At 42.4% G+C, this 14,415-nt stretch overlaps 1 protein-coding gene across 1 annotated transcript in view; it reads right to left on the bottom strand.

Annotated features, from left to right (window-relative positions):
- Positions 1 to 14,415, bottom strand: part of TAF3 (TATA-box binding protein associated factor 3) — a 153,973-nt gene that overhangs the window by 16,846 nt on the left and 122,712 nt on the right. Inside the window, exon 4 of the mRNA XM_059725760.1 lies at positions 8,580 to 8,662. Within this exon, the coding sequence (XP_059581743.1) occupies positions 8,580 to 8,662 (83 nt within the window). The remainder of the gene's footprint in view (positions 1 to 8,579; positions 8,663 to 14,415) is intronic.

The raw sequence follows: 14,415 nt of genomic DNA, 5'->3' as shown, positions 1-14,415 counted from the left end.
TTTCTGTTGAATAAGCAATGTCTCGCAGGGTAACCAACACCGCCCACAGCTGTGTCCCACAATAGCCCCATGCTGCTTGCATTACATCTTTTGGAGGATTTGGTCACGGTGCCTTAACTGTTACAAACACTGGTCTTATTCATAAAAACGTGCAGAAGGAGGGGCTTCCAGCAGGATTCCTTTACCTGTTTCCCCACCACAAAACAGTGAAATAAATGGAATGGGTCATGAGCTGCCTGGCCTGTAATGCAAACCTACGGCTTGACAAGTCAATAAAGAGCCAATCCTTCTCTCCTCAAACCATACAAGAGAGCCAAGGTTAGGGGCAAACAATATGGATATGCCTACATGAGGAGTTTAATGATCCCCATTATTCAGCTTCTATGGGCAAGCACTATGAAGCCAGTAATCTAAATTATTGAAGTTTGAATAACTTGTCACCAAATAACTCAAAGTTCAAAAGTTTCTTCACAATGGGTTTTCTCATTTATCCTGGAGAGAGCAGCACTCCTCCTGTGAAAAGCCTACACATTTTCAGCAAGGAAGGTATCATATAAAAATGGTAAGGATTTGATATAAAACTGGAAATTCCAGTTGTTTTATTTTAATTACCTATTCTAGTTCTTCACAGACTTTTTCAACTCCCATCACCATGTGGTTTAAACCTCTCATAGAAGTAATGTACTATTTTAAAATGACTTGTGCTACTGCAGCATCTACAGACCCCAAAGAGCTAGGCATTATACAAAGAAAGGCTGTATCCCAATTAAAATGAGCAAAAATGTTTTCAGAGCCTTATTTCTACTTCTCCTTCAGGTTCTCGTCTCTCTCTTTTTGTGTAGCTTTTCCTAGAGATTCAGGCTTTGATAGAGTTCCTGGTAGGCCAATCTCTTCTATAAAATCAGCCTACTTACACTTAGGAGTCTTTGTTTGGCACCCACTTAGACATCTTGGTCTTTATTAACCGTGGCACCAGCCTGTATAGAGCATTACTAGGGCACTCCCTGGAGTAACTAGGAGCAATGGCCACAAACTGATGGACAGCAGATTTAGATTAGACATCAGGAAAAAAATTCTTTATGGTAAGGGCTACCAGAATCTGGAATGGGCTTCCAGGGGAGGTGGTGCTACCCTGGGGTCTTCAAGAGGAGACTGGACAAGCATCTGGCTGGGGTTGTCTGACCCCAGGGCAGGGGGTCGGACTCGATGACCTACTGAGGGGTCCCTTCTGACCCCAACATCTATGAATCTATGACAAATGATGAAGCCTTACAGAAATACAAAACCTGCAAGATATGACAAAAAGTAATTCTGGTGACATACTGATCACCATTACCTGTGTGCTTGCAGAAAGTATTAATAGTTGTTAGGAAAAAATCAAAAACAAAGAAGAAAATAAAACACCTTCTTGTGCAAAACATGACATTTCCCCACTGTTCAGACATGCTTCAGATAGCCAGGCCTAGTTTCCACGGGCTGTTTCTTGCATTTCCCCGCCAGGTTATCTGACTGCTGGAGATTTCTAGGCAGCTACCATTTGTGCCTGCTTACAGAAACATAGGTGGGTAAGCTTATTATGGTGAAAGCTAACAGGCTGACAACCACGGGAAGAAAATGCAAAATGGCAGGGCGGGCTTCCCACTTTCAGATCCATCAGTGTGCTTCTGAGTCCCCAGTGTTACACACAGCAATAGCATCTAGTAGTGAGAAGACAGCTCAGTTCCTCTTGTCATTCCTTCCTTGGCTTCTACTGAGATTCCCTGCATGGGGTGCCATTCATTGTTAGTTGCTTTGACATTTTTTTGTAATACAGGCAGCCCTCGGACTTATGACACTACTGGTTCCTGAAAACCGCGTCTTAAGTGGAAATGTTGTAACTCGGAACTAATTTTCTCATAAGAAACAATGTTATAAATGGAGGATTGGTTCCTGAACCAAGGCCCGATACCCTATTTTCACTAAAAATACCCCAGAATTTTGTACTCAATCAATTATAGATGAGTACAATATATGATGAACATAGCTACATTAATGTATTTATATTGTAAACAGCAATCATATGGATTGGAAGGACTTCTTTGAGGTGATTCTGCTGGACTTTTTGAAAGGGTCTTGGTTGGAGTCTTCTCAGGAGTCTTGGATGCAGGTTTTTCTGGAGTCTTGTCCGCTTTCTTAAAGAAAGCGTCCAAGGAAGTTTGGACAGATGTTTTCCAGGGAGACAAGCGACACAGTGAACTTGTTTGCTGGCGTGGTGTCGCATCGGATCAAGCGTTGTAAAGTCAAAACTGACGTCATAAAGTTGAAACGGTGTCAATTTATAAACGTTGTAAGTGTGAAACATTGTAACTTGAAACGTTGTAAGTTGAGGACTTCCTGTACGGGCAAATTTTGTAATATGGACTTTCTTCACTACACTGAATACATTTCAGCCAGGTCACAGAGCAGCACTTTGGAATGAAGTTAAGTTAATGAACATTAGGAACAAAAATCTAGTCTATTCATTATTCCTTTAGGGCTTTATTTCAATAATAAACTCAGATAGTAAATATATATCTATATTCTGAGTGAAGATAGCTATACTTCTGTCCACTTAAAATTCCAAGATAAATGTGGATGGGGTACATCAGATTACAGGCCAACTTGCTGCTAAAACTATCCTCCTCCACTCAACTCCAAGGTCCCCTACTGAAAGCAGAGTGAGGATACAATGCAGGAAGCCAAAAGTTAGATGCCTGGCATTTTAAGATATAAAGACAATTTTACCAAAAAAGAATGTGCCCTGCTTCCAAATCATGCAAACCCTGAAAAAAAAAAATCAATTATATGTTGCTTCTGTAGCCTTGCATTAAAGACAGAAGTTATGGGGCTTTAAAAAAAAAATCTGGCTTTAAAGATGTAACACAAATATATCACAAATAAAAGAAATAAAAGCAAACAGTGAAGTGTATGCCATTTGTATCAGGGACCAGACGCCAGTTTTCAGCAGCTAAGCATTTTGAAAAATCATTATGGATGACATACAGGCTTGCCTGGGAAAAAAAAAAATTATCCAGTTGGATAGTAAACAAAAGGCCACCTCAAGATAATTTAACAAAATAGCTAAATTATTTGTTCATCACTCGCAGGAAATTTACATTCTGAGAGTCCACACCAGCCTTTTTCCCCTAGATAACAGATCTTAAGGGCCTTCCTATTCTGACTCAATTAGCAATCTTGTGCCTCGATAAGACTGCAGGGGAAAAAAAACCCCAAAAAACCCTTTCCAACATATCATTCAAATCATATCTAAAAAGGTGGTCATAAATATTTTAAAACCCAAGCAAACTAATAAGAGCTGGGCCCATTAAGGATAAGATCTTTTACAACAAATTAAATAAAACAATTTATTGAAGCCTGGACTTGAGATAAACTAGATTTACTAGCTGACCTTTTATTCATTTAAAGAACAAAATTAGCTCTAATTGCATTAGAATGGAATCCAGTAAATTTCTTCTAATGTGGCATCCATGCAAGTATTGCTGTAATTGTTTACAACTAAGATGGAAATGCTCTGATTATAATCTACTTTCCACTTGTTTTACTGTGCAGTTAAAGCACTTGCAAAACCTAAAGTGTAACTGGTTTTTTCTACATTGTTCTATTTATCCTTCAGTTACAAGCTATGCTTTCATGTCGATTTTCCTGACATTGTACCCCATACATTTGTAAGGAATTATGAAGAGCCACATTCTTAGGACTGATAGTGTGCTTATGTAGCGCCAACCTAAATGGAGGCATTGCTTTCTGACTTGGACCAGGAGATATTAGCATTTTTAGGAATTATGAAGAATTAAAAATCTCCATCACAATTGACACGGGCTTCCACCTTGGCCGTCAGTCTCAGCAGAAAGGCTGAGAGCTGAATAGGTAGAGAGAATGAGCTGCCCCCTCGCTGCTCAGGTGGTCTGCCTAAAGTCAGGGCTGAAGCACATGAGAGGATGCCTGTGCTGTCGTCGGCTTGCTGTACTTACTCTGTGGATAGAGTTTCCATTTCAAGTGCCACCTATCTTGGCATCTCTAAGAAGAATATGAAGCAGCTCTTTATGGCTCTGCCTCTCTCTGAAACTAACCCCGGAACACGGTGTTTTAAGTTAAACTCCTCCAAAAGCACAGTGCTAACCTGAAAGTATGTCCTACCTAGGTACACTGCAGCAATCAAGGGACTCAGCAGCTAAATAATTCAATACCCTGTCTACAGTTCACTCCTCAGTTCCCTTTCTCAACTTCAAATAACTCACTTCCACCACACACAGCCTACTTATCTGCAGCCTCAAGCAACCCCAGAAGCAACTTTGACTTCAGCCACAAATGCATCAGAGCAGATCTTAACACTGTAATTTCCATATTAAAATGACTACCCAATTAAGAAGCGGAACTATCAACACAGACGAAGCATTCACCAAACTTCTCCTAACTGTAACCCACCCCAGCACAATGTTGCTCTTTGTGCCTGCCTTCGAGGTTGGACTACAAAGAGACTGAAGATCCTGCTCTAGCATTGGTGCTAACACAGCCGAGTGTTTTAGCTCAGGCAGTAGATGCTTGCAGTGTTTGTTCCAGATGTGGGGAGTTCAATGCCCACTTCTGGTGATCTGCCATGGACATTTTGTTCCATAAACACTTCAGAGAAAAATTTAGTTCGCCGCTGCCATTTGCAATCTGGCTCCGCCTCAGTTGCATGTACTTCTACCAAACCACACACAGACCTATACTCAGGCAGGCAATGAGAGTTGCACCGACCTCCTAAGAATTAGCACAGCACAAGAATGTGCAACTAGCAGTCTGAGCTAGGACTGAGTGTTAGCTTCCCAGGTTGAAAGCAGATTTATATTGGAGAAGCTCCTAGAGTAGTGGTTTTTTCTCAATCTTTTTTTAGACTCAAGGTGCCCCTCCAGGACTTCTCAAAATTAAGCAGCATTCCATTAAAAAAAAAATATACGATGCATATCATAATAGAAACCTTCTAATCCTATCATTAATGAAATATGCTAGCAATCAATTCAACCATTCTAATTGTATTATATTCACCCCAATGCCAGCACTGCTGCAGCCAGGTGGGTCTCAGCCACATGTCTCCTGCAGAGCCAGACTGAGAAACAGATGCAGTAGCAGTGTGTACTCTTGCCCAGCCTTTCCTGGTCTGGCCTTGCATGGTATCTCCTGGATACACAGGTGTGCAGGGCACACAGACCTGTCCCATGCACCTGTTTTCAGAGGGCATGTCAGAGTTGAACTGAGAAGTGGCTGCAGCGGAAAAGCGTACCTGCCTGCTTTACAGCAAGCACTCTGTTTCTGCTGAAGTTCTTCCCAGTTTGCCTCCAATGTGCTTCAAGAAAAAGGGGCGTGAGGGGCAATTTCACCCCACAGTGGCGGTAGGCCAGCATTGTGGCAGGTTCTTGCAGCACATCAGATGAGAATCCCTGTCCCGGAGGCTTCAATCAAAGGCTTTACTGCGTTGAGTTCTGGATGAACACCTACCAAGAGAGATCTCTGCCTCACAGAATTATATGGCTCTGCGGAAGAGTGAGAGCAGAGGCAGAAAAGAGAAAGGGAATAGAGATGCAGCTTTAAAACAATATTTGAATGCTTGCTTGGTTGGCTGTGGTGGAACATGCGGTCTGTACCAGCATTCCCTGATAACTGTCTGTCAGGCCAGGCCCCTCTTGGTCTGCTATCTGGTACCATGTAAACCAGTACAGCCTGTTCTATAGCTGGATTGTCGACAACTAAACTGGTACCCCCACCTGGGCTTGCCTGGGTGAGGAGGATGTGTGGACACCCAGCAGGACCAAAAACCTGTCAAAGGGTGGATGACCTCCCTGCAAGCCAACAGCCATCCATACCTGGGGAGGTGATGGGTGCCACCAGGTTATTCTGCCTGAAGAATCACCAATGATGCAAAGCAACTCAGCTGACCTCAGAGTGAAGAAGGATTGTTACAGCACCTAAGGTGCCCCGATGGTTGCAGTGGCCTTGGGACTGACCTCCCCGATTACTACCTCCAAGCATAGGGATTTCCCAGGTTTTTAAATAAATGTGCATCAGTGGAGAAAGATACTAACTAATATAGCTATAATGCTGATCCTTACAGAGCCCAAGGTCTTATGATACTCCCCCATGGTACCCTTCCCACAAGCCCACCACAGCTCCCTATGCTGAGCCCTGTGCCCACGTTCTCTGATTTTTCCATTCTCCCTTCCACAACAGGTATTCCCTACATCTTCACTCTTTACCACGTTCAGCTTCAAAATACTTACATAATGCAACACTTAAAGGCTTGGTATGGTGGGGAATAGGATGGAATAATGGGGCATTAGGAATGCTGCACTGGGGCATGGGTTCTGTGCAATCTCATGCTCTTCCCCAGCTAGAGGAAGAGTAGACCAGGTATGGGGACAGTGATGGAGACACTGGGGCTGCCTAAACATGGACTAATAGAATTGCACTGCGTCTGGGGATCTATGTGGGTTATACTGTGGTGTTGGGATGGAAGAAATTTGAGTCTGAGATAAATATGGAGATCAAGTAGAAACATGTTGATGTGTCTGACCCATATGGGTATGTGAACTGGAAAATGTGGTGGGCAATGGTTAACAAATGCCTGAAGTCTCTATTCAAAACGCATGTGGGCTAGGGTAGGTCGGAAAGAGGACAAGCATGGTGGGCACTGTTGGTACCTGAAGATGGATTTAGGAGCTTAGTTTTAGGCTCTCACTTGACCTACATGCTCACTATACACAACACTTTTAAAATCTGTTAACAGAGCTGTTTAAAAGCATTCTCCAGTTATCTGCAAGGAAAGTGTGCTACTGAGCTTTTAAAGGACATTCCACCCAGCTGCCTTTGGCCAAGTCAGACATGAGAAAGGAATAGAATATATTTTAGAAAATATAAAGCCTAGCGGAGAACAATCTGATGCAGGTGAACTGTAGATCATACTCAAATATTGTAAAGGGGAAAATGCAGAGAAGTAGTACGAAAACACTGTGGGGCAGGGGAGGGAAGAAATGACTATTACTTTTGGGTCCTGTGGGAACTGAAAAGACAACAGACAACATTTTCCATAGCAATTTCGTAATAATGTAGCTCCCACCTGCCATAACTCTCCACAATGGAAGTTAGACTAATTCTTTTTTTAGGCTAAACAAAAGTATTTCCAGACTGGTCCAGGTCTCTGCCAGATTTAACTTAGTCTTCCAATTTGGAACGTGCCTTAGCCTAAGCTACGCTCCCAAACAAAATGAGTGTTTCAAGAGTTGTACAAATCTTCCAAGATGGACCAACCTTTGTCTCTACCAGGCATCCAGACAAACAGTTCCAGGTTGCCTGTATTTTTCAAAACCTCTATCTAACCTAAGCTTCCACGCTACACTTACTCTTCAAAAACCCAGGCAAAACTCTACAACTCTTTTGTCCCAAAAGCTGATATCCAGCCCATCAGTGACTACTCTCAGAACACTCTCATGGCGTCAAAATGTCATTACATAAACTGATGGCAGGTAAGATGAAACCTTGAATAGTGCGACAGATATTCTATCTCAAATAGGATGTCTCTGAAAAGTTTAAAAAAATAGATAAAAGGAGAGGAAGAAAGACTGCATATGACATTAATAACAATTGTTAATAGTACAACAGGAGAGATTAAAAAGATTAGACTATTTAGTTTAGAAAGGACATAAGGAAGCAACATGTCAGAAGTACATAATACAATGAATGCTAGAGGAAAGGCTGGCTGAGAGCTAACATTTACCATAGAGACGTAGTTAATCTTACTGTCTCTTAACGAAAGGCATGAGTACTCACTCTTTGCAATTAAAGCAGCACATCTTGAGAACCTGACTAAAGGAAAACACTTTTACCTATGATGCATAACCAGGCTGTGGAACTCAATGCCACGTCTTTCTCTTCTTCCTCTCCTCTGTGCTGCACCTATCATTTTGTTTCTATTTAGACTGTATGCTCTTTGGGACAGGGACTGTCATACCTGTATCTAGCACCCGCAGCAATGTAACTAACCGGGTGTTATTATACATACAATAATTCGTGAGCAAACCAAGATTTAAAAAGATTCATGCAGATAATGAATCACCAATAGTTACACTAAAATAAAAATGTATACAGGGGATCAGGGCATAAAGTAACTGCTAACTGCAGAATTGAGAAGCTTCTTGGAGTAAGGTTTGCCCCTTAAGGAAGTTTTCACTAGCTACTGCTGGAAACCACATTGTGATCCGGCTAGTCCAGTGTTTTGAGACTATATTCTGGAAATAATTTTGGTGGGGTTAATGGAGAAATACAGAAAGTTTTGCCTGTAGAAGAGGAGGGGGGAAGTCCCACTCCAAGGTTCAAAAACATAAGCTGTGAGAGCTCTCTTTTGGCAAGCATTTGGATCAACACTTTGTTAGCCCTGTGAGGAGATTTTACAGATCTCAGAATTTATTAACAGCAGTTCCTCAATGAAAATGAGATTTGCCAGAAGTGGCAAAGGATGAATCCCTGATAAACTTGTACCTTCTCCAGATGGATTTCTTTGTACTTACATTTTGTCTTGGCCAGCACCCACTCTCAGTGTCAGTCTGGGAATAACTGGTGATGAAGCTGGAACAACTGGTTCCACCTTTATCTGTTCAAGGGAACACAATGAACAATTAGAGGCACTGCTTCTCTAAACAGATGTTCAACATTTCTTTATTAGCTGTGAGGAAATAGATAGCCAAAAAGACTATTCACTTAATCAAATTTTAGATTCTTACCCTCTTCCAGTGCTAACTGTAGCATGAAAGGGCACATGGTTTGCTGAGAGATCTCTGCAACTTCAAAGCACCACTCTGATTGGAAAGTCAACTTATACTTTTACTGCACTAGTAAATGTTCATACACTGTGCTAATATAAATCTTATGAATTTGATATTTTTGTAGATGTGAAAGATTGTCAGCCTCAACACAAGACTAACATGTCAGTTGTAAATATACACACACACACACACACACACACACACACACACACACACACACACACACGTATATTCCTATTAAGCTCAATAGACCTTCAAGATAAATATTCTCACAGCCTTTTATTAGGAGCCCATCTCTGGTTGTTTTTTTGTGTTCTTCGCTTGGTTTAAACTACTCCACAGTTCGATGGCAAGGAACTGGCTCCGAGATCGGACCCAGAGACTGGTAGTTGAGGCAACTGAATCAACATGGTACTTGTGACTAGTGGTGTCCCCCAAGGCTCCATTTTTGGACCTGTACTCTTTAATGTCTTCATAAACGATCTGGTCAGAAGCAGACTGGCCAAGTTTGTTGATGACACCAAACTTTGGGGAAGAGTATCCACACTTAAGGACAGGCGGGTGATCCAGGCTAACCTCGACAGGCCTGCAAGGTGGGCGGATGAAAGCCTGATGGCATTCAATATGGAGAAATGCAAGGTGCTCCACCTTGGGGGAAAAAACCCGCATCACACATATAGGCTCGGCAACACTACACTTGCTAGCACCACGACTGAAAGAGACTTGGGGGTCATGACTGACCACAAGACGAACATGAGCCACCAGTGTGATACCGCAGCTGACAAAGCGAACAAAACTCTGGCTTGCATCTGCCAATGCATCTGGAGCAAAACCCAAGATGTCATCCTCCCGCTGTACTCAGCTTTGGTGAGGCTGCAGCTGGAGTACTGCATCCAATTCTGGGCTCCACAATTCAAAAAAGATGTAGAGAAGCTTGAAAGAGTCCAGAGGAGAGGAGAGCCATGCATATGATCAGAGGGGAGAGCAGGCCTTATGAAGAAAGGGTACAAGCTATGGGACTCTTCAACCTGGAGAAGCACAGGCTCAGGGGTGACTCGGTGGCAGCCTATAAGTACATAAGGGGTGTGCATCAAAATCTGAAGGAACACCTGTTCACCAGAGCACCCCAGGGGATGACAAGGTCCAACCATCACAAACTTCTGCAATACCGTTTTAGGCTGGACATAAGGAAAAACTTATTTACTACCTAAGCCCCCGAGGCCTAGAACAGACACCCCCGAGGTGGTGCAAGCACCAGCTCTGGACACTTTAAAGAAACATTTGGACGCTTATCTTGCTGGGATCCTTTGACCCTAGCTGACTTCCTTTCCCTTGGGCAGGGGTTTGGACCCAATGGTCTTACGAGGTCCATTCCAGCCCTAATGTCTATGAAATCAAGCAGTTATTTCTCAAATTCAGAAAGCAAATTGTAAGCCCCCTGAAGAATCAACTTGGACATGGAGAATGAAAAACCTAAGCAGTTCTCCTAAAATCACCTATGCAAGTGCTGAACAGGATACTGATGTCTGCAAAGTCTAGTGCATGCCTAGGCACTTGCGATCTTGGGACCACAACAAGTAAATTCTGTAATACTGTATTACAAACAGGACAGAGGCTACAAAGGGCCTGAAATGACATCTCTTCTGCATCCTCATTCTTATTTCAGTCAATAAGTGCTGCTGGCTCTTGGCACTTGATTCCATTTTTCTGGGTGAAGATGGAACAAGGCCTGCATTAGCTTGCTCAACACTCCCCAAGATAGAAAAATATCTTGAGATCTTTTCTTGAAAAAAGTTTTCATGTTAAGCACTTACTTAAGTCTCTCCCTACTCAACAAAGCACTTGAGGACAAGCTTAAGCACTTGCTGAACGAACGCCTTCGAACTAAATGACACAAAGGCTTGTTTTTACACAAAATTATCTTGACTGCTGGGTTTTGCAATGTGTGCCCGTGCTTTGCTTGATGGAAGAGGCAGCTTTTTAAGGATGCCTGTTGAAAAGAACAGGGGACATAAATAATCCACATGAGAAAGAAGTTGGTGTTACATGCATAGGAAGACGGCAAGGCCACAGCGCAGGACTCAGCTGGGCAACTAGGTTGGGCTACCTGGTGTACCAATTATATATTCTTATGCAGAGCTCCAGGCTGGTGGGCTGTATATATGTCGCATTTTCCACACAAAGGAACTGAAATCTGACTATCCATCGTATTTTTACACAGTTCATTGTGCTGTGCAACAAAATCATCTGTGGATTAGTTTCAGCCTCTCTCTCTCAGACTTTCTGCACCTTTGTTTATACAGCACAACCTTCCTTTCTGTCATTCCTCATGCTGTGCAGCAGTTTTCTTCCCTCCGGCTCCTGCTGTCTGGAATAATTTTGCTATTTCTCTGCCTCACGCATGCCTCTTAAACCAGCTCTCTAGTCACTTTGTTAAAAGCAATATGGTCCCCACTAGACAGGGAACCAGACTAGATCGAGGACACCTGGGTTCTGCTCCCAGGCCAGGCAAGGATCTGCTGTGACCTTGCAAAAGTCACTTCACCTTTTAATGCACATTTTCTCTCCTATCAATTGTCTTGTGTGTTTGCACTGTGAACTCTTAAGGCTGGGACAGCATCAGACCAGTGGGAATCGCAATCTCAATTGGGATGTCTCTGCAGTACTGTAACCCACTACATGCCAAATTATGGCTTGGTTCATGTGGCAGCATAAGGATGCATGAAGTGTCCCCCTAGCACCACAGGAAGCTGAGTGAGAAGACAAGCAGGCTTCACAGACTTCCTCACCCCTTCCCTGAGCCAGTGGGATGGAGGGCTCCCTCTCTACAATGCACGTCTGTGTCATCATGTAGGTTTTATACCCTGAGCAGCTTACTTCTCACTGAGCAGTGGGGAAACTGCTACAATCTCCCTCTGGGGCTGTACCAGGGGTCAGAGGAGTGGCCTGGGACTAGTCCACAGGCTGGATGAATGGTGTGGGGCTGGCTATGCAGGCTGGATCAGGCCCACATACTGCTCTCTGCATGTCAGATGTGGCACCCACATTGGCACTGGCCAGGGCAGACATCATGTGCAGTGCAGGTCCTAGACTGGTCATAGCAGGTACCACGTGCAGTGCGGTTCCCAGACAGGCCGGGGTGGGCATTGCATGTGGCACAGGTCCATGCTCTGTGCATGCATTTGTGGGTCAACTCAAGACCCAGGGAGAACACTGGGGATCAGATGAAGGGGCTCCATGAGCTGCATCTTTGACCCCACTGCTTTAATTCATTAACCATGCAGTCTTTATGCTATTGTTTTCTGTCTTTTGTGCAGTCCACTGTCTGCTACCCTGCATTTATCTGTCAAGCAATGCAGCATACAGCTATAATACAAGCGTTTAGAACAAGCTACGCTGAGGTATGAACCTGATGCTGATTTTACAAGCAGCAGTTCTAACAAAACAGCGTGCTCTAAATTAGCAATGTTCCTGTCCCACCTTCCTTAGAGGCAACACCATTTTTAAATGTACAAATCACCATTACTATGTTATTTAACAAACTGGATACTTTAAATGCAATCAAGTTTCAAATGTGGAGAGACTGTGAACCACAACCCATCTTTTCTGGCGTCCTCATTCCTCTGAAAGGGACGTGTCATGGTATGTTAAGTGTCCAAGCAGTAACTTGATCATTTGCACTTACAGCACAACTGCTGCCTAAGTCAGTCATTGTGTGATCTAAAAGCTAAATTAAGGAAACATGTACTTTGAGGGGTTAAAATGAAAGAGCAGCATTCTGGAGTAATACTGGGAATTGGGGCCAGCAGAAGAGCATTTACAGTGGATTACTAAGCTTCCCAAATCACCAAAGAGGTAAAGTCCAGCAATATAAGACTCCTTTGTAGCTAACTAAAAATACATTGTCAGTGGATTTGTCCAGTTTTATGTATAAGCAATACTTCTTTCACCTGAACTAATACTAGTAGTCATATAAGCCCCTTATTGCCATGTGCTGCATTTTTTTTGCTAATCTTCAAGGATTTAGCTTCTTTGCCACATACCTCAGGGCACCAACTGATAAAGCTCTAACTCTCCATTTTTCCAGGACACCAGCAGTGCGGCCTTGCAAAAAATGAAAATCGCTCAAGAGATTTAAAGGGGAAATTTATTTTTAAAATCCTGACTTGCAGCAAAGAGGTGGATTTAAAAAAAGCTTATCTATCAAGAATCAGTTTAAATTTTAATTCTATCTGGGGACTCTTTCATGCATTCTAGCTTTAAAGTTTATCTTTTGACAGGGACTTTTTGCCAAGGTAATGGGCAGCTTTGTCAATTTAATCTGTCCAAGTTTTTATTACCGTTGAACTCCTTTTCCTAATATATATACATCTAATAGCCTGTATATAGTATCTATAATAGTTTACATTTCTTTGTGTATATTATGTTGTGTATATATTATATTGCTATAAATGAAATTACAGCAGAGATAAGCAGTTTATATACAACAAAAATACTTGTGCAATAGAGATCATGTGATATGTGAAAAATAATTAGCATCTTGTATCCATGTATGTGATTTCTCTGAAATGTCAGTACTGATGAGGAACCGTGCAAACAAAATAAGGACCCGCTGAATAGTACGTTCTTTGCAGTGTTCCAATACTTAGACAGGAAGAGTTAAATTAATAGAGACAGATGGAACAGTACCCCTGACAACCTTCACATTATCCATAGCACATGTGAGATGTTAATTTTCAGAGTGTCTGGACTGCAAATGGCAAGCTAGGTTTGTCAATGTAAGAAAGATTATACCAGTCTTTGAAACCAACAATACTTGTTACTCAAATACTAGAAAGCAGACAGTAGGGTCTAATCCTCTGCAGTGGTACGGAGAAAAGTTCCAAGCTGAGGCATTCATACTGATTGTGTATGTGACTCAATGCTGAGCACACAGAGGGCCTGGGTAAGTTGATTGGAACTGGTGCTTCTAATATTAAAACTATAATAGGAGACACCGTGAAGGTCACGTGGTTTTCCATCTCTTCTGTTTTCCATCAAGATGCTGTATATCGTAAGAAGGGATGAAAGAGTAACCCAAGAACAGTGCTCTTTGTATAGGATCTGCAGCAGGAGAAACAGTTTCCAATGTGATTTAAAGGCTGGTCAATGGAACTAAGCAGCATTGTTTCATACGTTAAATATCTGATATATTCCCAAAATGAGGTGATTTACATCAGCTGGCAAGATCAATAGCAAGTGGTTCTGAATAGCCAAAGTCAATGTGGATGATCAGGCCTTTTGTATGTATAGGCTCCTAGTATCTCAAGTCAAAATGAGGGGCCAGTTTTGAACATTTGTGTTCCGAAAAAATGTTACTTTGATCCACAGGAAACCAAAATTGGGGTCTCGCTAATAAAGGAACTTAAAGCTCCTACTGCACAATTAAGAGGATCAGTAGGATGGACCCTGAGGCTTCTTTAGAAATTTGTTTTTTTTTGCATTAAAGGGAATAGGCAGAGCTTGGAAGGGCAAGTAATGGGCAAAGCCATAATTCAAGCTAAGTCTGCTCTCTTGCATTTACCTCTTTTCCAGTAGGCAG

The sequence above is a fragment of the Alligator mississippiensis genome, chromosome 4 (genome assembly GCF_030867095.1).
Source record: "Alligator mississippiensis isolate rAllMis1 chromosome 4, rAllMis1, whole genome shotgun sequence".
In the NCBI taxonomy this organism is placed as follows: Eukaryota; Metazoa; Chordata; order Crocodylia; family Alligatoridae; genus Alligator; species Alligator mississippiensis.
This window is presented reverse-complemented; position numbering and strand designations above follow the sequence as displayed.